General features: G+C 50.4%; 1 protein-coding gene and 1 long non-coding RNA gene across 7 annotated transcripts in view; one reads left to right on the plus strand and one right to left on the minus strand.

The window, feature by feature from the left end:
* Positions 1-25,134, plus strand: part of LOC101936714 (C-type lectin domain family 2 member D-like) — a 78,908-nt gene that overhangs the window by 34,974 nt on the left and 18,800 nt on the right. For 2 of the 6 annotated variants that reach the window (XM_065564148.1, XM_065564147.1), the window contains exons 2-5: positions 4,314-4,462; positions 4,561-4,674; positions 4,927-5,057; positions 8,900-8,970. In XM_065564148.1, the coding sequence (XP_065420220.1) occupies positions 8,934-8,970 (37 nt within the window). In that variant the 5' untranslated portion in view covers positions 4,314-4,462; positions 4,561-4,674; positions 4,927-5,057; positions 8,900-8,933. Of the gene's footprint in view, positions 1-562; positions 4,463-4,560; positions 4,675-4,926; positions 5,058-8,640; positions 8,779-8,895; positions 8,971-10,688; positions 12,577-13,505; positions 13,599-25,134 lie in introns of those variants that run through there. The other 4 variants (XM_065564146.1, XM_065564145.1, XM_065564144.1 and 1 more) reach the window with 4 other exon arrangements.
* LOC135974909 (uncharacterized) lies at positions 15,390-24,846 on the minus strand. The gene is made up of 3 exons (XR_010591974.1): positions 23,335-24,846; positions 19,850-22,371; positions 15,390-16,181 (listed from the first exon to the last, which is right to left on the minus strand). It is a non-coding gene; the product is annotated as an uncharacterized LOC135974909 (long non-coding RNA).

Genomic DNA, 25,134 nt, shown 5'->3' on the forward strand with positions numbered 1-25,134 from the left:
AGGAGGGGAGATCCATGCTTGCTGGGGGAGGGACGGAGGTGGCTCATTCCATGGGGAAGGCAGACAGCAGAAGGGGTCTGGTTTGCAGCAGGCAGGATGGATCCGGGCTAAGGGAGCGGGGTGGGAAGAGGAGTCTGATGGCTGTTTGCAAAGTGAGGGCCTGAGTCGGGGTGCAAAGGGGCTGGAGGGGAGGGGTCAAGGCCCCCCTGCTTTGGGAATATCCCAGAAATCCCCCTCACCAGTGCAGGGGCCTTTCCAGGGCCAGACGGGAACAAGCTGCCCCTCCTGGCCTGTGTGTTACAGGCTGTTCCTCTGCACCCGACGCACAGAGGATCTGGGTTGTTTGAGCCCAGCTCAGCTCACGCTGGAGCAGTTCATGCCGTTAGCGCTGGAGATCTGGACTCAGTCCCTGCGGTGTCAGCCAGGCCAGCGACTGTCACCCCTGTAGCGCGGCACCAGGCCAGAGGCCTGGAAATGAAGAGGCAGGGCTTAAGGAGGCCAGGGAGGGGGAGAGACGTGCAGTGAACCCCGAATGTTTATTCACCTTCTGGTCTGTTTCTAGGCCTTGTGGCCAGCGAGAAAAGCTGGAAAACATGAATCCGAAAGGCCGAGAACCCAGGAGGTGAATAAACAGAGCCCTCCTTGGAACTCCCAGCAGCCAGCGCACGCTTTTCTTTTTCACCGTTTTCAAGGTCTGCTCCTGTCTCTCTCGTTGCCCAGCGTTCAGAGCCTGTGACGGAGCGAGACTCACTCCTGCGGCGCCTCCTGTCGGTTGTCCTGGGAATTAGCTCTTTTGACCCAGAGCGCCCTCTGCAGGCTGGTGCCTCGCTGCCACTGGCCCCTGTGTCCCTCCTAGACCCGGTGCCACTTGCCCTCGGGCACTGCCCCCTAGCAGTACCCCCGCTCTCTGGGTCTCCCCACCCAGGGGAACCCCCACCCACTATCCCCACCTCACCTCAGTGGCTACTGCCAGTCACCATCTAGCCCCCTTTCACTGGGGCTGACTGCGTGTACAAGCCATTCATCACAGGCAAGGGGGGTTTGGACCTGCTGCCTTGGCCTACCCCTGGGCTGCCCTCTGCAACCCCAGTACCTTTCCGGCCTTTACCTTAAAAACAGGTGTCCTGTGCTCATCTGGTTATCGGCGCTCGGTATCCCAACCCAGGAATACAAACTATAGATCTGAATTGAGCCGCGTGTCTGTGAAGGAACACAGATGTCACTCCGGCATTTGCTTCAAACCTGCTGTTCCAGCCCTGCCTCTCTGGGGTAGCAGCCAGGTTGAAGGTGGGTGGAATTTCCTACTCCAGGTGTGGGGAGTTTAGGAGGTGTCTGCTGTTCGTCACCACAGAGTCTGAGGCCTGGTCTACACTACGAGTTTAGGTCGATTTTAGCAGCGTTAAATCGAATTAAGCCTGGACACATTCACACGACGAAGCCCTTTCTTTCGACTTAAAGGGCCCTTTAAACTGGTTTCTTTACTCCACCTCCGACGAGGGGATTAGCGATAAAATCGGCCTTTGCGGGTCGGAATTGGGGTAGTGTGGACAGAATTCGACGTTATTGGCCTCCGGGAGCTATCCCACAGTGCTTCATTGTGACCGCTCTGGACAGTGCTCTCAACTCAGATGCACTGACCAGGTAGACAGGAAAAGCCCCGCGAACTTTTGAATTTCATTTCCTGTTTGCCCAGCGTGGAGAGCACAGGTGACCACGCAGAGCTCATCAGCACAGGTAACCGTGATGGAGTCCCAGGATCGCAAAAGAGCTCCAGCATGGACAGAACGGGAGGTACGGGATCTGCTCACCATATGGGGAGATGAATCAGTGCTAGCTGAACTCCGTAGCAGTAAACGAAATGGCAAAATATTAGAAAAGGTTTCCAAGGCCATGAAGGACAGAGGCCATAACAGGGACACACAGCAGTGCCGCGTGAAAATTAAGGAGCTAAGGCAAGCTTACCACAAAGCCAGAGAAGCAAATGGAAGGTCCGGGGCAGAGCCGCAAACATGCCGCTTCTACGCGGAGCTGCATGCGATCCTAGGGGGTGCAGCCACCACTACCCCAACCGTGTGCTATGACTCTCTCACTGGAGAAACACACAGGGAAGCGGGGTATGAGGAAGGTGAGGATGGAGATAATGTAGATAGCTCACAGCAATCGATATTGCCATTTTGAATTAGGGTTAGTGTGGACAGAATTCGACAGTATTGGCCTCCGGGAGCTATCCCAGAGTGCTTCATTGTGACCGCTCTGGACAGCAGTCTCAACTCAGATGCACTGACCAGGTAGACACGAAAAGCCCCGCGAACTTTTGAATTTCATTTCCTGTTTGCCCTGCATGGAGAGCCAGGTAAATATGGTAACCCTACACTAGCTGGGGAGGGCTCTGAGTTACTACAGAGAATTCTTTCCCAGGCATCTGTCTGGTGGGTCTCACCCACATTCTCAGGGTCTCACTGGTCACCAGCTTTGGGGTCAGGAAGGAATTTTCCCCCAGCTCAGCTTGGCAGAGACCCTGGGGAGGTTTCATCTTCCTCTGCAGCCTGGGGCACGGGTCACTTGCAGGTTTGAACTAGTGTAAATGGTGGATTCTCTGTCACTTGACGTTTTTAAACCACGATGTGAGGACGTCAGTGACTCAGCCAGAGGTTCGGGGTCTGTTACAGGAGTGGGTGGGTGAGGTTCTCTGGCCTGTGATGTGCAGGAGATCAGACTGGATGATCGTGATGGGCCCTTCCGGCCTTCAGGTCTACAAGTCTATAGGGCTGTGTGTGCGTCTGGTGGGTGGGGAGGAGGGACACAAGCGTACAGGCCAGAGATCAGCAGATGAATCCCGCACTGCTGGGGTGGCGACGACATAGGTGAATTTTGAGAGAATTTTGAGAGTTTGAGAGTCTAGGCGTTATTCTCCCCCTCCATAACGAACGGGTCTAAGAACAACCCCATGACACTTGCATCTGCCAAACTGAACAGGCAGTTGGAGGCTCCCTGCTTCAGGGCATTGTGGGAGAACCGTTAGAAAACAGTAGGGAGTTCTGGTTGACTCGAGCAGCTGCTGGGGGGTAGATACAACGTGTCTCACAACCGATTACTCTAGCCAGGCAAGGACAAATTCGAGAGCTGGATAAGGAAAGAGGGAGGGGCGAGAACACAATAGGTTGTGCACTGAAACCAAAACCCCCATCAAAGAAACTCCACGCTCCCCAGCACGCCCTGTTCTGTTCTCCTCCGGGGCCGGGATGGGAGAGGGAACGAATTCCGTGTCACTGACAGGTGCTCATTTCATGCACCAATGAGGAGAGGAGAAGAACCGAATTTATATGGTAACATCTGGAGATTTGTTGGGAACACAGCCCCTTTGCCCTGGGAGTTTTATAGATAGAGTTAAGTCCCTTCCCCAAGGAGCTTGTAGTCTGAATAGACACAAAACAGACCAGCAGCTGGGGCCGTGGCTAGAACATGCAAGTGAAAATAGTGAAGAATGGAATAGCTTTCTAGTGATGTGGTTGGTTGTGATTGGCTGCAGTCTCATATGTGTCTGTTACTTGCCTAGCTAAGTTTAATGCAGCTGCTCTCTGATCTGTTTTTACCCCTAACAGTTTTAGTTTCATTCTACTTCTAGGATATGAAAGTTCCCCAGTTAATTCTGTGCGACAGGCCCGGCTCTGTGTTTAATCACAATCCGGGGGTCAGGGGGCATAAATTTAGGGCTACACACGCCCCTCAATGCACAGTGAGGTTCCCGCTAGCGTCAGTGGCAGTCTGCAAGGCGATGAAGGGGAAAATCTGTTCTTGATGAAATAGCAGAATTCTGAGTTATAATTTCGGTGGTTGCCTGTTCGGCCTCACTCACTTGTGTGTGGGTGCCAGGCAGTTTATCCCCCCACCGCCCATGGAAACGTGATTAGAATTTTTTTCCCCCCATGTCGACAAGGCTTTAATCACAAGGCCACCCTCTGACTCCAATAAGGCCTCAAGGGCATCAGCTGCTACCCTGGATACAAGGAGGCTCTGTTCCCCCTCGTTAGCTCAGCGGTGCAGGAAGAAGGGCTATTGGGTGCTGGGCTCTTTGGAAAATCCGACCCCCAGGGGTGGGTTCACTTTCTTTGCAGCTGCAGCCCGTTGCTGACTCACTCAATTTGTAACCCACTCGCACCCCAGCTCCTTTTCAGCAGTACAACCCCCGAGCCAGGTAGTCCCCAGTTTGTAGTTGTGCGTTTGATTTTTTTCCTTCCCGTGTGCAGTATTTTGTGCTTGTCTTTACTGAATTTCATCTTGTTGAATTCAGACCAATTCTCCCATTTGTCAAGGTCATTTTGAATTCACATCCAGCCTCCAAAGTACTTGTGATCCTCCCAGCGTGGTGTCAGCTGAAAATTTTACAAGCACCTGAGACAGGACCGTGGTGGATGCCACTAGATCCATGTAGACGTTCCTGCCCTGAAGCTCGGTGAGAAGGGTGGGTCTCCGAGTCCGTGTAATTTTTAGCGCCATAGCACAAGCCCGAGTCTCTAGTCCCAGGCTCTGAGACTTGCTGCCATGGGTGTTGTTTTGCAGTGTTGATGTACCCTGGGTCATTACTGAGCGCCTGGAACCCGCCCACTTTGCAGCAACGACGCAGGCGAAATCATCTTGGAACTGTTAGCGATTATCTTCAAGAACTCCTGGAAGGTGGGTGAGGTCCCATAGGAATGGAGAAGGGCCAACATAGGACCTACCTTTAATAAGGGGAAGAAAGAGGACCCAGGGAATTATAGACCGGTCAGTCTAACTTCGATCCCTGGAAAGGGACTAGAACAAACGATTAATAATCAGTGTGTAAGCCCCTAGCCTAGAGGATAACCAGGTTATAAGTAAGAGTCAACATGGATTCGTCAAGAAAAAAAATCCTACTAAACCAACCTAATTTCCTTCTTTTAACAGGGTCACTGACCTAGTGGAGAAGCAGGAGACGTGATATATCTTGATTTTATTACAGCCTTTGACCTAGTCCCATGTGACATTCTCACAAGCAAACTGAGGAACGTGGTCTAGCTGAAATTACTGTAAGGTGGGTGCACAACTAGTGGAAAGTCTGTGCTCAGAGTAGTTATCAGTGGTTCGCTGTCCAGCTGAAAAGATGTATCTAGTAGGGTCTAGCAGGGGTCAGTTGTAGGTCAGGTGCTATTCATTATTTTCATTAATTACCTGGATAATGGAGTGGAGCGAATGCTTATAAAATGGGAGGCTGATCCCAAGCTGGGAGGGGTTGCAAGCACTTTGGAGGACAAGATTAGAATTCAAAATGACCTTGATCAATTGGAGAATTGGTCTGAAATCAGCAAGATGAAATTCAATAAGGACAAGTGCAAAGTGTTACACATAAGAAGGAAAAAAATTAAATTAACAATTACAAACCAGGGAATAACTGGCCAGGTGGTCGTAGTGGGGAAAAGGATCTGGGGGTTCTAGTGGATCAAAAACTTGAATGTGAGACAACAATGTGATGCAGTTTCAAAAAAGACTTGAATATCATTCTGGGATCCATGAACACGAGTGCTGTGTGGAAGACAGAGGAGGTCATTGTCCAGCTCGGTGCGGTGCTGGTGAGACCTCATCTGGGGCACTGTGCCCAATTCTGGACATTAAGAAAGATGTGGCCAATTTGGGAGAGTTCAGAGGAGAGCAACAAAAGTGATAAAAGGTTTAGAAAACCCGACTTTTGGGAAAGGATGAAAGAATTGGATGTGTGTAGTCTTGAGAAGAGAAGGCTGAGTGGGGACCTGATAACAGCCTGCAAATATGTTAAGGGCTGTTATCAAGAGGACTGTGATCAATTGTTCTCCAGGGCCACTGATGGTAGGACGAGAAATAAGGGGCTGAATCTGCAGCAAGGGAGATTCAGGTGCGATATTAGGGAAAAAATAGAACTCCCCTGGAAGCCTGGTCCAGAACTTCACTCCCCTGAGAGGTTGTGGAACCCCCGTCACTGGAGGTGTTTAAGACCAGGTTGGACAAACACCTGTCAGGGACGGTCTAGGTTTACTTGGTCGTGCTCAGCGCAGGGGGCTGGACTTGATGACCTGTGAGGTCCCTTCCCGCCCGACATTTTTCAGATCCGATGTTTGATGAACTGGTTCTTTGAGGAGCTCAGGGGCAATTTGCCTCCTTGGATTTTTGCTTTTAAGCATTGTCAATCCGAAATATTTGTTGATTGAAAATGGGGTCAGCCCCGGCTCTGGCTGCCGTTCCACCCTGGCTCAGTAAATGCACAGCACGTAACAGTGGCTCCAAAGCTAAAAGCCTCCAAGGCCCATCGACGTTAAAGACTCGGAGTTCAATTAAAGGTCTCGCTCCACCAATCCCACCTGAAAACGTCTGGGAGAAAGGAAACTAGGTCCATGAAGTGAGTGTGAGGTGAAAGTTCCAGCATTTAGGAACTGTGATTGTAACCAAGGCCAACTCAGCCACACCTTCCTCATTAAACCAGCACAAACTAGTGACAGAGGATGTCGAAAAAGCTAATGTACTCAATCCTTTTTTTTTTTTTTTTTTTTTTTGCCTCTGTCTTCACAAACAAGGTCAGCTCCCAGACTGCTGCACTGGGCAGCACGGCATGGGGAGAAGGTGACCAGCCCTCTGTGGAGAAAGAAGTGATTTGGGACTATTTAGAAAAACTGGACGAGCACAAGTCCATGGGGCCGGATGTGCTGCATCCAAGGATGCTAAAGGAGTTGGCGGATGTGATTGCAAAGCCATGGGCCATTATCTTTGAAAACTCATGGCGGTCGGGGGAGGTCCTGGATGACTGGAAAAAGGCTAATGTAGTACCCATCTTTAAAAAAGGGAAGAAGGAGGATCCGGGGAACTACAGGCCACTCAGCCTCACCTCAGTCCTTGGGAAAAATCATGGAGCAGGTCCTCAAGGAATCAATTCTGAAGCACTTAGAGGAGAGGAAAGTGATCAGGAACAGTCAGCATGGATTCACCAAGGGCAAGTCATGCCTGACTAACCTAATTGCCTTCTTAGAGGAGATAACTGGCTCTGTGGATGAGGGGAAAGCAGTGGATGTGTTCTTCCTTGACTTTAGCAAAGCTTTTGATATGATCTCCCACAGTATTCTTGCCGGCAAGTTAAAGAAGTATGGGCTGGATGAATGGACTAGAAGGTGGATAGAAAGCTGGCTAGATCGTCGGGCTCAACAGGTAGTGATCAATGGCTCCATGTCTAGTTGGCAGCCAGTATCAAGCGGAGTGCCCCAAGGGTCGGTCCTGGGGCCGGTTTTGTTCAATATCTTCATTACTGATCTGGAGGATGGTGTGGACTGCACCCTCAGCAAGTTTGCAGATGACACTAAACTGGGAGGAGTGGTAGATACGCTGGAGGGTAGGGATCGGATACAGAGGGACCTAGACAAATTAGAGGATTGGGCCAAAAGAAATCTGATGAGGTTCAACAAGCACAAGTGCAGAGTCCTGCACTTAGGACGGAAGAATCCCATGCACTGCTACAGACTAGGGACCGAATGGCTAGGCAGAAGTTCTGCAGAAAAGGACCTAGGGGTTACTGTGGACGAGAAGCTGGATATGAGTCAGCAGTGTGCTCTTGTTGAAGGTGAATGGCATTTTGGGCTGTATAAGTAGGGGCGTTGCCAGCAGATCGAGGGACGTGATCCTTCCCCTCTATTCGACATTGGTGAGGCCTCACCTGGAGTACTGTGTCCAGTTTTGGGCCCCACACTACAAGAAGGATGTGGAAAAATTGGAAAGAGTCCAGCAGAGGGCAACAAAAATGATTAGGGGGCTGGAGCACATGACTTACGAGGAGAGGCTGAGGGAACTGGGATTGTTTAGTCTGCAGAAGAGAAGAGTGAAGGGGGATTTGATAGGTGCTTTCAACTACCTGAAAGGGGGTTCCAAAGCGGATGGATCTAGACTGTTCTCAGCGGTATCAGATGACAGAACAAGGAGTAATGGTCTCAAGTCGCAGTGGGGGAGGTTTAGGTTGGATATTAGGAAAAATGTCTTCACTAAGAGGGTGGTGAAACACTGGAATGGGTTACCTAGGGAGGTGGTGGAATCTCCATCTGAATTGGTTTTTAAGGCCCGGCTTGACAAAGCCCTGGCTGGGATGGTTTAGTTGGTATTGGTCCTGCTTTGAGTAGGGGATTGGACTAGATGACCTCCTGATATCTCTTCCAACCCTAATCTTCTATGATTATCTCCCGTAAATGTAAACAGACTTTAGCGATTGGCTGAACAAAAAGTAGGACTGAGTGGACTTGTAAGCTCTAAAGTTTTACATTGTTTTATTTTTGAGTTCAGTTATGTAACAAAAAAAAATCTGCATTGGTAAATTACACTTTCATGATAAAGAGATTGCACTACAGTACTTGCATGAGGTGAATTGAAAAATACCCTTTATCATTTTTACAGTGCAATTATTTGTAATAAAAAAAAAGTGAGCACTGTACACTTTGTATTCTGCGTTGTACTAGAAATCAATATATTTGCAAACATCCAAAATATGTAATAAATTTCAATTGGTATTCTATTGTTTAATAGTGCAATTAATCATGACTAAGTTTTTTAATGGTGATTAATTTTTTTGAGTTAATCGCATGAGTTAACAGCAAATAATCGACAGCCCTATTTCAGGCCTTAACATCTATCAATCTATGAAAGAGGGGTGGGGACTATTGGGTATCTGAGGATATTAAGGCCAGGGTAAGCCATGACTATGGGTCTCACATGGTAACGGATGCACTGAAAACACCTAGATGGACACAGTGAGAGGTTAGACAGGGCATTGTCTGTTGCATTTGGCCCATGGTATATTCTGACGGCTTAAAAGGAGAAGTGCATAATTAAAATAACACACCCTGAGTGACTGTCTCTGTTCCTTCCTGGTAGGTAGAGATACAGCAGTCTCAATTCTGATTGTCCAGAAAATGGCAGAAGAGAGCGACGAAGCGACAAGCGATATCAGTAAATAATAAATACTTTGGCCTTAATTAAAAGGGAGCCTGCAGTGTGATTGGCAGAGGGACAAACATGCAGTGGGTTAGTTGCCCCTCTTTTTTTATGAGGGATAAAGACAGGATACAAGGAGTTTTTGTTGCTCTTTGGTTCATGCTTGTTTTTAATGTTAGCAATTTGGGTCTTTTCCATCCTGAAGAACTCTGGCCAACAGAAGAACTGGTGGAGTGAAAGGCTGAAAAATGGAATATTGTGTGTGCCCCATCTCGGAAAGGATATTGTAGAACTAGAGGGGTTCAGAGAGAGGTGACGAGAAGGATCAAGGGCCTGGGAAAACTCTCCTGTGAAGAGAGCTTGAAAAGACGGAGATTGTTACCTTGGAGAGGAGACGGGTACAAGGGACAGGATAATGGATGGGATAGAGAAGGTAGATCTGTGTCTAGCACAAGCACAAAAGGGACAGTCAATGGAATGGAAAGGTGGGAACTTCAAAACTGATCAGAGGAAACAATTTTTCACACACTGGGTAATTAGATGGTGGAACTCACTGCTAGGTGACATAAACCGATGACGTTAAGGCCAAGAGCTTAGCAGAATTCCGAGAGGGATTGGACATTTCTTCGGAGAACTGGAAGCGCCAGAGTTGTTATAATGCTACCAAAATGTTGGCAGAGATATTATCCTCTTACCAGCCACTAGAGGGGGACATGGCACACAATTTGTCAAATGCATTGCCATGCTCCCTAATCCGCTTGGAGCCCCTCAGCCAGGCCAAGGGAGGGCTGTGTGAGGTGGGGATAGCAAGATTTGGGGACTGCCAGTCACTTTGGGATGCACAGGGGGAGGGGAAGCAGTGATGGACACATTCAAAAGGCCTGGGCTTCGGACACAGCACTGGACCCTGCGTGGAGGGGACTGTATGATCTGACCTTAAACAACAGTTTCTTTTGCTTTCTGGTAGGTAGAGGGGTTAATAACTCAATGCTGCCGGGTCACGGACCAGTGGAAGAAAGGACAAGAGATGTGGGTAAATAATTAGAGTATTTATTAGGTACAATATGGTAACATCTAGAGACAGCAGCTGAGCCCCATTGCGTGCTGCACAGACCCACAGTGTCAGTCCCTGCCCCAGCTGAGATCAGGGCCCCGTTGTGCCGGGCACTGCACAGACACACAGGGAGAGACAGTCCCTGCCCCAGCTGAGATCAGGGCCCCGTTGTGCCGGGCGCTGCACAGACACACAGGGAGAGACAGTCCCTGTCCCACTTGAGATCAGGGCCCTGTTGTGCCGGGTGCTGCACAGACACACAGGGAGAGACAGTCCCTGCCCTAGCTGAGATCAGGGCCCCGTTGTGCTGGGCGCTGCACAGACACACAGCGAGAGACAGTCCCTGCCCCAGCTGAGATCAGGGCCCCGTTGTGCCGGGCGCTGCACAGACACACAGGGAGAGACAGTCCCTGTCCCACTTGAGATCAGGGCCCTGTTGTGCCGGGTGCTGCACAGACACACAGGGAGAGACAGTCCCTGCCCTAGCTGAGATCAGGGCCCCGTTGTGCTGGGCGCTGCACAGACACACAGCGAGAGACAGTCCCTGCCCCAGCTGAGATCAGGGCCCCGTTGTGCCGGGCGCTGCACAGACACACAGGGAGAGACAGTCCCTGTCCCACTTGAGATCAGGGCCCTGTTGTGCCGGGTGCTGCACAGACACACAGGGAGAGACAGTCCCTGCCCTAGCTGAGATCAGGGCCCCGTTGTGCTGGGCGCTGCACAGACACACAGGGAGAGACAGTCCCTGCCCCAGCTGAGATCAGGGCCCCGTTGTGCCGGGCGCTGCACAGACACACAGGGAGAGACAGTCCCTGCCCCAGCTGAGATCAGGGCCCCGTTGTGCCGGGCGCTGCACAGACACACAGGGAGAGACAGTCCCTGCCCCAGCTGAGATCAGGGCCCCGTTGTGCCGGGCGCTGCACAGACACACAGGGAGAGACAGTCCCTGCCCCAGCTGAGATCAGGGTCCCGTTGTGCCGGGCGCTGCACAGACACACAGCGAGAGACAGGCCCTGCCCCAGCTGAGATCAGGGCCCCGTTGTGCTGGGCGCTGCACAGACCCACAGGGAGAGACGGTCCCTGCCCCAGCTGAGATCAGGGCCCCGTTGTGCCGGGCGCTGCACAGACACACAGTGAGAGACAATCCCTTAAGGTGCTGTCCCTTTAGCTCAAGTGGTAATGGCTTGTGCCTTTACATCCAGAAATCAGGCATTCAATTTCTCCTGCTGATGAGTAGCCCCCAAATTAGCCCCAGTAACTCTGGGCAACCATGAAAATGTCTCTCCCAATCAACCAGTGGCCACTATCGGAGCTTCGGGGGAGGGGAATTACTGAGCGATCCACCCCTGCCTTGCCCTCCTGGCTTCTGGCAGTCAGAGGAGCATGGGGTTGTGTCCCTGACCATCTTGGCTAATGGCCATTGATGGACCTGTCCTCCAGGAACTTAGCTCATTCTATTTTGGAATCTAGTTATTTTTGGCCATCACCACATCCAATGGCAGGTGGACTATGCGCTGTATGAAAAAGTGTCTTCTCTTGTTTGTATTAAACCTGCTTCCTGTTAATTTCATCAGGTGTCACCTGGTGTTTGTGTTGTGGGAAGGGTAAATAACACTTCTCTATACACTTGTTCCACACCGTTCATGGTTTTATAGACCTCTAGCCTATCCCCCCTTAGTCGTGTCTTCTCTAAGCAGAACGGCACTAATCTTTGTAATCTCTCCTCGTATGGAAGCTGTTCCATGCTCTTGATCATCATCAACTAGATTTATCCACTCACGGAAGCACCTAGCGAAACACGACCATTTTCACGCACCGGCAGCATTTGCTATTGGTTCAGAGAGAGGTGACGAGAAGGATCAAGGGCCTGGGAAAACTCTTCTGTGAAGAGAGCTTGAAAAGACGGCGATTGTTACCTTGGAGAGGAGACTGGTACAAGGGACAGGATAATGGATGGGATAGAGAAGGTAGATCTGTGTCTAGCACAAGCACAAAAGGGACAGTCAATGGAATGGAAAGGTGGGAACTTCAAAACTGATCAGAGGAAACAATTTTTCACACACTGGGTAATTAGATGGTGGAACTCGCTGCTAGGTGACATCAGCCGATGATGTTAAGGCCAAGAGCTTAGCAGAATTCCAAGAGGGATTGGAGATTTCTGTGGAGAACAGGAAGAGCCAGAGTTGTTATAATGCTAACAAAAATGTTGGCAGAGATATTATCCTCTTACCAGCCACTAGAAGGGGACATGGCACACAATTTGTCAAATGCATTACCATGCTCCCTAATCTGTTTGGAGCCCCTCCGCAAGGCCAAGGGAAGGCTGTGTGGGGTAGGGATAGCAAGATTTGGGGACTGCCAGTCACTTTGGGATGCACAGAGGAAGGGAAGCAGTGATGGACACATTCAAAAGGCCTTGGCTCCGTACACAGAACTGGGCCCTGCGTGGAGGGGACTGTATGATCTGACCTTAAACAACAGTTTCTTTTGCTTTCTGGTAGGTGGAGGGGAGACTGTCTCAATGCAGCTGGGTCCCAGACCAGTGGAAGAAAGGAGAAGAGATGTGGGTAAATAATTAGAGTATTTATTAGGTACAATATGGTAACATCAAGAGACAGCAACTGAGCCCCATTACGTGCTGCACAGACACACAGGGAGAGACAGTCCCTGCCCCAGCTGAGATCAGGGCCCCGTTGTGCCACGCGATGCACAGACACAACAAGAGACAATCCTTTAAGGTGCTTTTCGTTTAGCTCAAGTGGTAATGGTTTGTGCCTTTAAATACAGAAATCAGGAGTTCAATTTCTACTACTGATGATTTATTCCCTTTCTAAAGGCAAGTCCTGGGATATCCTGGTAGCCCCCCAATTAGCCCCAGTAACTCTGGGCAACCATGAAAATGTCTCTCCCAATCACCCAGTGGCCACTATCAGAGCTTCGGGGGAGGGGAATTACTGAGCGATCCACCCCTGCCTTGTCTCCTGGCTTCTGGCAGTCAGAGGAGCATGGGGTTGTGTCCCTGACCATCTTGGCTAATGGCCATTGATGGACCTGTCCTCCAGGAACTTAGCTCATTCTATTTTGGAATCTAGTTATTTTTGGCCATCACCACATCCAATGGCAGGTGGACTATGCGCTGTATGAAAAAGTGTCTTCTCTTGTTTGTATTAAACCTGCTTCCTGTTAATTTCATCAGGTGACCCCTGGTGTTTGTGTTGTGGGAAGGGTAAATAACACTTCTCTATACACTTGTTCCACACCGTTCATGGTTTTATAGACCTCTGTCCTATCCCCCCTTAGTCGTCTCTTCTCTAAGCAGAACGGCGCTGATCTTTGTAGTCTCTCCTCATATGGAAGCTGTTCCATGTCCTTGATCATCATCAACTAGATTTATCCACTCATGGAAGCACTTAGCAAAACACGACCATTTTCACGCTCTGGCAGCATTTTGCTATTGAAATGCCTTCGTCTCCTTTCATCTATTTTTATTTTGCAGATTTCAGCCTAAAATTCATAAAAGATAAACGGATCCCAATTACCGTTACTGTCGTCATCACAGCGTTGATCATCACCATAATTGCACTGGCAGGTGAGTGAAGGGTCATTACTAACCCAGCTGATTCTCATTCCTTGTCACTGGTTCTTCATTGACTGCTTGTCCTAGCCCCAAGGTCACGGTGCCCACTTGCATTTCCCACGGCCTCTTCTCACCCCGTCTTTGCCCTGGTCTGACTCCTCCATTGAAGCACATTCCCCTTTTCAGAGGGGAAATCTCTCTCCAGACCCTTTCCCCCAAAGAGGAAGGGCCTAACCCCATTCCCTGCCCCCTCGGAAGCAGCCCCACTAGATCCCAGGCCGGGGTAGCGGTGTAGGGATGCAGTGGGTGGGTCTCCCTGCCTCCCCCTCCCTGTGTCATCCAACGCCCAGTCTCACCTTAAATTGTTGTAGGTTTGGGTGCCACTGTGTGGCTGTGGCTCACAGCGCGTCTCGAAAATTGTTTCCAATCCATTTATCATTGTTCCTCCTTCCTCATCCGCAGTACTGTGTGTAAATGCAACTGGGAGTCTCAGGCAGAGGATTCAGTTCCCTGATCTGGGCCAGTCTCTCGTGGCTTTGGGAGCATTTCTGAATTTATTTTCTGTGCCAAAGCTCCTCCGTAAAACTCACGTGACACAGAGAATCTGTCGCACTGAACGGATTCTTCCCATTCCTGGCTGGGTGTCGCTGGGCAGCGGAAAGGGATGTGTTGGAGTGTGTGCGCCCTGCCCCCAGGAACCGAAGAGTTCCCGGGATTCCTTAGAGAAGACACATGCTGTAGGGAGTGTGCGGTGACAGCTGCCAGTGCTGAAGTGAGGGGCTGGCTGCTTGGCCTCACTGGGCAAACAGACGTTCACAAGGAAATGGTTACAGGGAGGAACGCGCTGTAGGGGTCGGGTTGGGCTGCGTGGAGAGTGGGAGACTCTGGGCTGGATCCTTAGACCACTTCACATCACTCTGGGGACTCAAGTGGATGCAAAGAGCCCTCTGAGAATCCCCCCAAATCAGGGGCCTCCCCAGCTGGTGTGAAGCTGGTGTATGGGCTCTGCACCCAGAGTGTAGGGGATGGGTTGGGGTTGTGGCCAGAGCACGCTGCATTACAGCTGTTCTGTGCTTCCCAGGCAGCCTGAGAAGCAGAGAGTAAGTTAGAGCAACCCTGAGGCTGCTCTAAGTCACACCGGGGAAGGTCAGGGCCCTGAATGGCCCTGGAATACAGGAAGCACAAAGCCAGCATCTCTTCAACATGTGCCAGACATCCACATGTGCTGTTTTGCTACAGAGCACATGCCAGCATTTCTGCCCATAGTTAATGCGTCTTTGCATTGGGAAATCACATGGCTGGTAAAAGTTTCCATTGACCCAAACTGAAATTGTTTCTGGTTTTCAGTTCATGAAAATATTTGACTTTTCTCCCCAACTCAGGAAGGGAAAATTCTGTAAAACCTCGAACGTTTTCACAGGATGTTGGGTAAAAACGTTTCCTGCATCTCTCGTTAGGCTCCTTCACCCTCAATTTTAGTGGCTGCTTCGCTCGCCTGAGTGGAACGCCTTGGCAAGTGTGTGTGACAGGCTGGCTTTGGGCCCAGCCCCAGAGAACATGAGTTGTTCTAGCCCCACCTAGGGGCTCTCGGCTCCGATATTAGGGGTCGCGCTCTGGAGGGCCCCAGTTGTAGCCCTGGTGTGGCAACCGTCACTTGTGTATACTGAGGATGGTATGTCACGGGGGAATCCATGAAATGCGCCCACCCCTCCCATTTTTCACCACTTGCCCCAAGGAGGCATATTTGAATGGGCTGCCCGTCCCTGGCAGAACGGGCCACCACATATGACAGTAACGGAAGTTAAGATGGCGGACAGGCCCATTCGGATGCACGGGTACAGTGGATCATGATGCCATCTTAGCTCCACCCCTTTCCTCCCCAGCGACCCCATGCAAATGGCAGCTATACATACAGGAGGAGGGCTCTGTCCGGGGAGCAGGGACTCTGACAAAGGTTTGGGAGTCATGGAGGTGGACACGATGAACACAAGCTCCCAGTGGGACGCTGTGGCCAAAGGCGCTAAAATGTGACCCTTGGATGTATAAATGGGAATCTTGAGTAGGAGTAGAGAGGTTATTTTACCTCTGGATTTGGCCCTGGTGCAACCACTGCTGGAATCCCCTGTCCCGTTCTGGTGCCCACAATTCAGGAAGGATGTTGATAAATTGGAGAGGGGTCAGAGTTGAGCCACGAGAAGGATTAAAACCTGCTTTATAGTGATAGACTCAAAGAGCTCCATCTGTTTGCAAGAGAAGATTAAAGGGTGACTTGATCCTAGTCTACAAATACCTACATGGGGAACAAATATTTAACATTGGGCTCTTCAGTCTAACACGATCCAATGGCCGGAAGTTGAAGCTGGACAAACTCAGACTGGGAATAAGGCATCAGCTGTTAACAGTGAGCGTTAGTCACCCTCGGAACGAGTTACCAAGGGATGCGGTGGATTCTCCATCACTGACAGTTTTTAAATCACGATGGGAAGATGATGTAAAAGCTCTGCTCCAGGGATTATTTTGGGGTAGTTCTAAGACCTGGGTGATGCAGGAGGTCAGACTAGATGTTCACAATGGTCCCTTCTGGTCTTGGGATCTCTGCAAAACAACAACCCAGGGCCGAGACGTGTGGGTCTTAGTGCCCTCTCTGGCCGGGATTCCCACACAGAGACAGACACCCGGGATAGGCCCATCTCTCACCACTGTGCTATTTGCTTATTTTCAGCCATGAAGACACCCCCCTGCTCACGCTGCTCACCCCATGTCACTGCTACATGCCCGGGCGGCTGGGTGGGATACCAAGGGAACTGCTACTACTTCTCAGAGACTGAAGGGAACTGGAGTACCGGCCAGAGCCACTGCTCTTCCCTCAACGCCTCCCTGGCTTCCATTGATTCCCTGCCGGAGCTGGTAAGGAAGAGACACGAACCTTCATAACCATAGCTAGGGACATGCCAGAGCCTGGCGCCCCCTGAAGGCCTAAGGCAGCTCCTAGATTCAAGGAACTGGTTATGGAAATTCAGGGTCAGGATTTGACATTTTTAATAGAAAAAAATTGATTTTTTTCCCCCAAAATTTTCATTTTATTTTTAACTTCAAATGTGGTTTCATTTTGGGGTTTTTTTTTAACTCCAAAATCTCGTTTTTCCAAATATTAGGATTTGTTTTTTCCTTTAAAAAAAGGGAGGAACAGTAAAAAGCGTGGGAAAGAGGTGTGTGAAACCTGCCTTTAAAAAAAACAAAAAAAAAAACAAAAACAAAAAACCCTATATCCCAATTTCTTTTCCAGCAGGAAAATGGTGCAAATGTTACTTTGAAAGAGAACAGAACATTTTCCAACCAACAGTACATGGCTCACGTTTTATTTATTTATTTAATTTATTTATAAACCATCAATAAAGACAAGTGCAAAGTACTTCACCTAGGAAGGAAAAATCAAATGCACAACTACACAATGGGGAGTAACAGGCTAGGTGGTCGTACTGCTGAAAAGGAGCTGGTGGTTCCAGTGGATCACAAATATGACAATGTGATGCTGCTGAGAAAAAGGCGAATCTCATCCTGGGGTGATGTTCTCAGTGTTCACTGAAGGCAGGACAAGAAGTAATGGGCTTAATTTGCAGCAAGGGAGATGTAGGTTCGATATTAGGAAAAACTTTCTAACTCTCACGTTAGTTAAGCTCTGGAACAGGCTTCCAAGGGGGGAATCCCCATCACTGGAGGTTTTAAAGACCAGGTTGGACAAACCCCTGTCAGGGATGGTTTAGGTTTATTTTGTCCTGCCTGAGCACAGGGGCTGGACTTGATGATCTCTTGAGGTCCCTTCCAGCCCTGTGCTCTATGATTCCCCAAAGTTGGGAAACTGTAAGAACATGGGAGGAAACCGCCCAGGTATGAAATGCGAAGGGGAGTATTTGGGTTTTTGAATCAATTTTCCTGTGGAAAAAAATCATTTTGGATGAACCCCTTTGCCCTGTGTAGTTTGACTGGCAGCTCTTTGGGCGAGGGACCAGCTTTCTGTGTGTGCAGCACCTAGCGCATGGGGGCCCTGATCCCCGTGACGGCGGCTGTAACACAGATAAGGATATAATGTGTGTGTTCTTATCCACAGGATTTCATGCTGCGCTATAGAGGGATCCCTTACTGCTGGATTGGCCTCCAGAGGGAACAAGGCCAGGGCTGGAAGTGGACCAACAGTACCATATTCAACAACCTGTGTGTCCCTTTTCCTCATTCGCTTTCTCAGTATTAGGGCGCAGAGAAATGCAACAAAACCCTGGGCTGGGTGGAGAATGGGGATTGGAAGCGAGACCTCAGGATCTTAAAAGCCTGATCCTCTACTGCCTGAGCGACAGGGCTCGTTCTGGGGAGGTTGCACCTGGAGGAGACTTGTAGACTCTTCCATAGCGTAGGCACCAGAGGAGGACAGAGAGCCCCACTCGGGTAATGTGGATGACACGGGTGGGACTGGTTGGAAAAATTCCAACTAAACGTTTTCCCTTATGTTTAAAGAAAATTTCCTGCAGGGAAAGGTCACTTGGGATGAGATTTTTCCACTGGGAAAATTGACTCAAATGTTTATTTTCAGTCAACCCAGAATGAAACATTTTCATTTTGGTTTCCCTGGGGGGTCGTTGCAGCACATCTTGGGAATTGTAGTTCTGGGTCCTTCCGGTCCCATTTGGCCGTGGTCTTTGATCAGACAACATCTCCCATGATGCACTGCAGTGTCTCACTCATGGGTGTTTTGTGGTATTTTGGTGATAGGAAGACACTGCAATGCATCATGGGAGAGGTACTCCAGTTGGGACTCAGGACCTATAGGAGAGAACAGGGGTGGAAGAACCAAGAACTACAATTCCCAAGATGCCTGGCATCAGCCCCACAGTCTATCTAATGAAAATGTTTTATTTGGGTTGACCTAAATCTTTTTTTTTTTTTGGAGGGGAAGATAATTTCTGTTCTTTGGGAAATCTAAATATTTTGACATTTTGTCCCAAAACATGAGAATTTCCCGCAGGATGGAAATTCCATTTGTCACCCACCTCTGTACACATGGTTCCCCCTGAATCATTCACGAGCACATCCCATCGTTAGTGCACAATGACACCTCACCGAGGGGAATCGCTACAGCTAGGGGATCCGGCAGATCAGTGGGGGAGCAGCTCAGTAGCCGTGTTAAGTTCTTCCTAAGCACAGCTGGGCTCTGGCTGCCTGGGGCAGAAGGGGAGGCAGAGGAAATGGATGGGAAGTGTGAGGGAGGGCTTAGGAGACCCAGGGGAAGAGGATAATGGGCTCTGGATGGCTCTGTTTGCCAGAAGCAGGGAGTGTCGGACAGGTGATGGATCAGGGGAGCGATGGTAGCCCTGTTCTGTTTATTCCCTCTTAAGCACCTGGCACCAGCCACTGTCAGCAGACCGGATACTGGGCTAGATGGACCATTGGTCTGACCCAGCACGGCCAGTCTTATGAGGTTTGCTTACCCTGAGGTATTGCCTGATTTCCAGTCTAGCTGCACTAATGTGTCCAGTTCTGGTCACCCGTATTCAAGAAAGACGCACTCAGACTGGAACAGGTGCAGCGAAGCGCAGCTAGGATACTCGCAGGAATGGAGAATCTCTCTTATCAGAGGAGACTGAAAGAGCTTGGCTGGTTGAGCCTAGCAAGATGAGAGGGTCTCTCATTGGTCTCTATAAATACCTTGGAGGTAGACACTTGGGCAGGAGAGGAGCTACTGAAGCTGCAGCTCAATGTTGGCACAAGAGCACAAAGAGAGAAACTGGCCAGGAATTAATTTGGGGCTGGAAATTAGCAGAAGGTTTCAGCCCATCAGAGGAAGGAGGTCTTGAAGCAGCCATAGGAGCAGTGGGGCGAACCACCTAACTAGCCTGAGAAGTCTACAAACAGCCCGATATGCCGGGGTTGCCTGCCATAGCAGAGGGCTGGACTCAGTGACCCAGGAACTCCCTTCCAGGCCTATGTTCCCTCATACACTGGTAAGACCTGCAAGAAACTTCACAAACTCTGTTTCCTGTTCTCTGTGAGCCTGATTTTTAGGTGCTCAGCATTCACTGTGACATTTACAGCTAGAAGTGACTCACTCAGGGTTGATTAGTAGCAAAGCCTGGTTGAGAACCCAATTGCCCTGCATCTGAACCACATTGCTTCTCCGTACGTGAGGAGGAATGGGAATTGGCTGCATGTGATAACCCCACACTGCTTCTCGTTGCAGGTTTCAGGTCAGAGGGGAAGGGCAGTGCGCCTACCTGGATGAACATGGGGTCAGCAGCTCCAGGTGCTACTCAGACAGACATTTCAGCTGCAGGCGGCCGGACGAGTGCTCTAGAAGGAAGCCAAGCGGTGCAGGAGGGGACACAAGGTCTAATATCACGTAAAGGGCCAATGCAGCCTCTTCAGTGGATGCAGAATTTACACATTCATCATCTCTTGTGTAGCATCCTACCTCTCCAACCATTGCTCCCCCCAGATCCCTGCTGAAAAAACATCTTTACAATGCTCACAACACTAACTCTATTACACAATAACACCATTGCCATGGTACTACTGGACGGGGGTTTTAGAGGTTTAAATCTAATATTCACTTTAGGTATTAAGGGGATAAGTTATTTAGATTATGAAGAATCCCTGCTTTTATTTTAAAAAGAGTATGTTTCTGGCTTGCTTGGTTATGAATATACCCTGGCAAATCAAACAGAGCCCGAGTCAGCAGAGAGCTTGAAACAATAACTCAGAAAAGTGCCCCATTTAATTTATTCACACAGTTAACTCTGGAACCTAGTGTCGACACTAACTTCTTTCTTTTTCCTCTACGCTGCTTTTCCTGGTGAGGGTCGCGGCAGCAGCATGGAGAGTAGGGAGGACCAGACCTTCCTTTCCTCCACAACAGATTCCAGCTCCTCCTGGAGGATTCCCAAGCATTCCCAGGCCAGCTGGGAGATAATCCCTCCAGCGTGTTCTGGGTTGGCCTCGGAGCCTCCTCCCAGTGGTACATGTTCAGTAGAGTTCCAAAGGAAGCCTACCAGGGGGTAACCTTACCCTGTCTCAGACAGTAAGCCCAGCAACCCTGCGGACAAACCTCATTTCCACCGCTTGTACCCGTGATCTCGTCCTTTCAGTCATTACCCAAAGTTCATGGCCATAGGTGGGGATGGGGACATAGATTAAACTGTAAACCGAGAGCTTCATCTGAGAACTCAGCTCCCACTTCCCCACCACGGATCGGCACAGCGGCCGCATCACTGCCACCACCTCCCCAATCCGCCGGTAGATCTCCCGCTCCCATTTACCATCACCAATAGGTGATTGGTTGATGGCTCTGCCCGTCTCTGCACCCGGATGTCCAGAACATATAGACTCCCTCCGAGGATCGTTACCTTGTCGTGGTGAAGGGGCTTGCGTGTTCCGATGAACCCCAGGGCTATGTCGTCTGGAGCCCAGTGCTCCTGGGAGGGTGACCCTAGACGAACAGGTCTGGGGGGAGGTTCCAGACTAAAAATGATCCCGCGCATGCTCATGAAAGCCCAACAAATGAGCACGCGAACCTTGCCTGGATTAGGAATATCGGACCCACCCCTGAAGCCAGGCCTGGGGGTGGTGTTAGTGAGTGTCTGATGGCCAGGCAACCCATGTAACCCGGCTGGGCCTAGCCCGAAAAGGGGACGTGGGCTCAGCACCCACGAGGCAAAGGGCGAGGGTTGGGTGCGATGCCCGAATGGCAGCAGGAGGGATGGACCACGCTGGGCTGGAGACTGGCCTGACACTAAAATACAGGCAGAGGCAGCTATTCTTTGAGCTAAAGAACCAGACTTGTGAACAGCAGCTACTGCAGGGGGACAGAGACCCTGAGTGTGGGATACAGACCCTTACACTTAGCAATGGCTGTTTCTCTCTCTGGCTGTTTACAGGTAAATTAAGTGTGGGATAGTTCACAGTGGGGCTCCTCTCCCGGGTCTGAACCAAACACTAAGGAAGGATGAGGGGGAGGAGGAACCACACAGAGGGAAAAGTAACAGGATGGACAGTGTCAGTTACGCTGCTTCTACCTCCATTAATAACTGTAAATTAAACCCTGTCACTGTAGCAGGAACGTCAATGGCCTGTTGCTACTGCAGTCACTGAGTGCGTAGAAATTGGCCCCAGCTTCTGGGCAAATGCGCTGAGTGATGCATTTGGTCTGTAATAACGTGTATGTACGTGTCTGTCTCACTTGTGTCTGAATTCTGTTTATATTTATATATAATATATTAACCAACTTTTGTTGTTTTTTAAGTAGCATGGGGGGGAAAACTCTCTCTTGTGGGATTTGCAGGATCTAAGGTTTTCCTTAATCTTCCTCACACTCACCCAATAAAGGTGTTGTTTTGTCAGATGCTACTTGGTAGTTTGTGGCCCCTCACCTGACTCCCAGAGATGTGCCTGTCCTGCAGCAGTCCTTGCATTCAGAGGAGTGTGTTTATTGCCGCTGGGTGTCCCAGTGGAGGTGTGACAGCCGCTGTCATGGCTGACACCCCAGGAGTTGAGCCAGGGAATGTACAGAACAAGACGCAGGAGCTGCCCGGGGCTGGAGCTGCAGGGCCAGGCTTTGTAGCGATGGGTGTAACGGACGTCGATCCTCTGTGGAGCAGGAGCAGGCAGCGACCTGTGACCCGCACTGACCAGTGTGTTACAGAGTCACTAATGGATCCGGGCAGAAATTTTTCGACACGCCATTTCTCTTGTCGGGAAAATGGTGATTCATCAAAAATCAAGACATTCTGCAGGGACGCGTCTATTTTGACAAAAGTTTGGACAGAAACTTACCTGGTGGCCTGCCCGCCTGGCTCCTCAGCCGCCCACCTGGTGGCCTTCTCAGGAGCCTGAGTTGTCAGACTCCCAGGTCTCAGCATTGTGTCAGGTGGGGAGCTGGGTCTCCCAGGGCTTCCTACCTGTTTGCCCCCAGTGGGGTGCCAGGGAGCTGGAGAGGTGGGACTGGACGCTTTTGCAAAATTTTTCCAATATTGATTTTTTTTTAAACAATCCCTTCTGTGGAAAGTAGCGCATAGCTGATCATTAATTCCTATTTGGAACACACTCTCTCTCTCTCTCTCTCTGCTGGAAATGTGGAAATTTTCCATGGGAGGGAATTTCCAGTTTCCCTTCCAACTCCAGTGTCTAGGGATGGGATGACTTTTGATGGGATTTTGGCATCAAACTACCTTAAATTCCTTGGAAAATTCCAGCCTAGATGCTTATTTAGTGAGATGTATGGGGGGTGGGAGGAAGGGTGGGAGTGGCGAAATTTGAAGAGTTTTGTGGGCCCAGTTCCCTTTGATTTTCGCTCCCAATTTTCTTAGAAACGCCCTCCTGAACATTGCTAGAAGAGGGGCGCCTATTCCTAACACTCCAGCCCCCCTGCAATAACTTGAAAATGCATCACAAATAATATGCCTTAAGTGTGGCAGTACAATTTAATATAGGCTCTGCCCGCAATAAGTCAGGCAAATTACAAATCCAAACCTGCCTCCCCTTCCAGTAACACTTGCACATTCCCTCCCCCCCCCCCCCACGTTGTAAATAACATATTTTGCAACTACATCAGTGCAGAGATCTGCCGACGCAGCGCCTGTTTCAGGCTCTTAGATTTACTCCAGGGATCACTTACACCAAGGTCACATGACTCTAACCAATCCAGATTGCAAATATGCTACCCCCTTTTTAACAGTGAGCGGAACTAGCCATCGGAGCCACTTACCGAGGGACGTGGCGGATTCGCCATCGCGTGAGTGGTTTGACTCACGGGTGGGTTGGTCTAAGAGCTGTCGCTCAGCCACACAGATTGGGCTCTGGGCCGGCATCACCGGATGAGATTCTCTGGCCTGTGTTACGGAGGAGATCAGACAAAATCATCGGAACGGTCCTGTCTGCCCTTAAAAATCTGCGGCTTTTTTCCTTCCGTTTCTGGAATTTATATTTATTTTGGTTACTTTGCTCATTTAACTGCACTTTGTATAACGGCCGAAACCTGCACCATAGTCCAGTGCCCCTGTTTGTGCATCTTTCATATGCTGAGAACCGTTCACCCCAGCAGGGCGTGCCTAGTGGGGAGCTCAGTACAGCACAGGGCCAGATGCCAGCAGTGTAGAGAAGCCCCCGGCTCCAGCTCTTGGGGGGGGGTCTCCATGAACCCCACCCATTCCCAGTAAGCGGTGGATGAATCCTTACTGTGACTGGCAGAGAGAGGGGGAGCCAACACCCTGAGCACCCGGACATCAGCTTACAACAGAAGATCAGCGCAGCCGCTGCTAACCCAGCCCCCCAAGGCAGGCGGTTAGAGGGGAAAAGGGAACTGTTCCCATGGGCACCTCTGTCCCAGTGCCATGTCCCTCCAGGGTCCCGTCTCCCAGGGACAATCCCGCAGCTCCTGGCCGATCTGCCAGACAGAGCTCCGACTTGTGTCTGTGGTCTCACGAGGGCCTTTCCGCACCCTCCTCCTTCCACCCCACGTGCATTTGCCCCACACCGCCTCACTGCCGCCCCCCCCATCCACAGCATCCACCCTCATTCCCTTTGAAGGGTTTTTTTCCCCTCTTCTGCCTGTAACAACCACATTCCTGTAAGAAATCCACTAAACCCCCCACTTCCCCTGGACACAAGCCACCACTTATCTGATTCCAAGCAGCTGCAGCGAGTTAAACACATTGGGCCTGCTCCATGCAGAGAGCATCTGTAGGACCCAGAGATTAGGGCACTGCAGCATTTCAGCCCCTCCCTTTTATCTCCTGAGCCCTCCCACTCCTTCTCCCATTGGCTGTTCAGGATGCCGATCAGAGCGGCAATGGCAGAAGGGGTCAGTGAGGAGGAGAAGGGGGAATGATGAAGGGACAGAGTTGGTGATTAACTCTGTATGATCTCGCTTGTCTCCGCTAGCCCTGCTGGGATGCTGCTAAGCACTGGAATAAATTGCAAAGGGAGGTTGTGCACTGACTAGGGACAGAGACTTTTGGGTTGTTGGACTTTGGGGTGATTTTGGGGTGATTGGACTTAAGACCCTGAGGGGAAAAGGACACTGCCAAACTTACTGGGGGCGGGGGGTCTTTTGCTCATGGTTTGTGTTATGAATCCTGTTTGTGGTGTTCCCTAGGGTTACCATCCGTCCGTATTTCCCCGGACATGTCCGGCTTTTGCGTCTCTAAATAGCCGTCCGGGAGGAATTGGTAACAAGGTTAAAATGTCCGGGGGTTTTTTCTCCCTCACCTCCCTCCCTCCCTTCCATGCAGAGTGTGGCTGCTGATTGGGCGGCTAGGCCGATTGACCCACTCCCATTGGCCTCCAGCAGCCAGAGCCCTCCCCTGCTCCCCCCTCCCCCTCTCTGTAGTCCTGTGTAACACACAAACCGACCCACGTGGAGCCAGAATGGTAAGAGGAGTGGGGGGGGGCAGTCAGGGAGCGGGGGAGTGTTGGATGGGTCCCCAGCCTCCACCTGCCACCCCCCCTCCGTGCATCCCCCCCTCGGTGGGTCCCCCCCCGTCCCTGTCTGCCTCTCCCTTGTCTG

Source organism: Chrysemys picta, chromosome 12 (genome assembly GCF_011386835.1).
Source record: "Chrysemys picta bellii isolate R12L10 chromosome 12, ASM1138683v2, whole genome shotgun sequence".
Lineage (NCBI taxonomy): Eukaryota > Metazoa > Chordata > Testudines > Emydidae > Chrysemys > Chrysemys picta.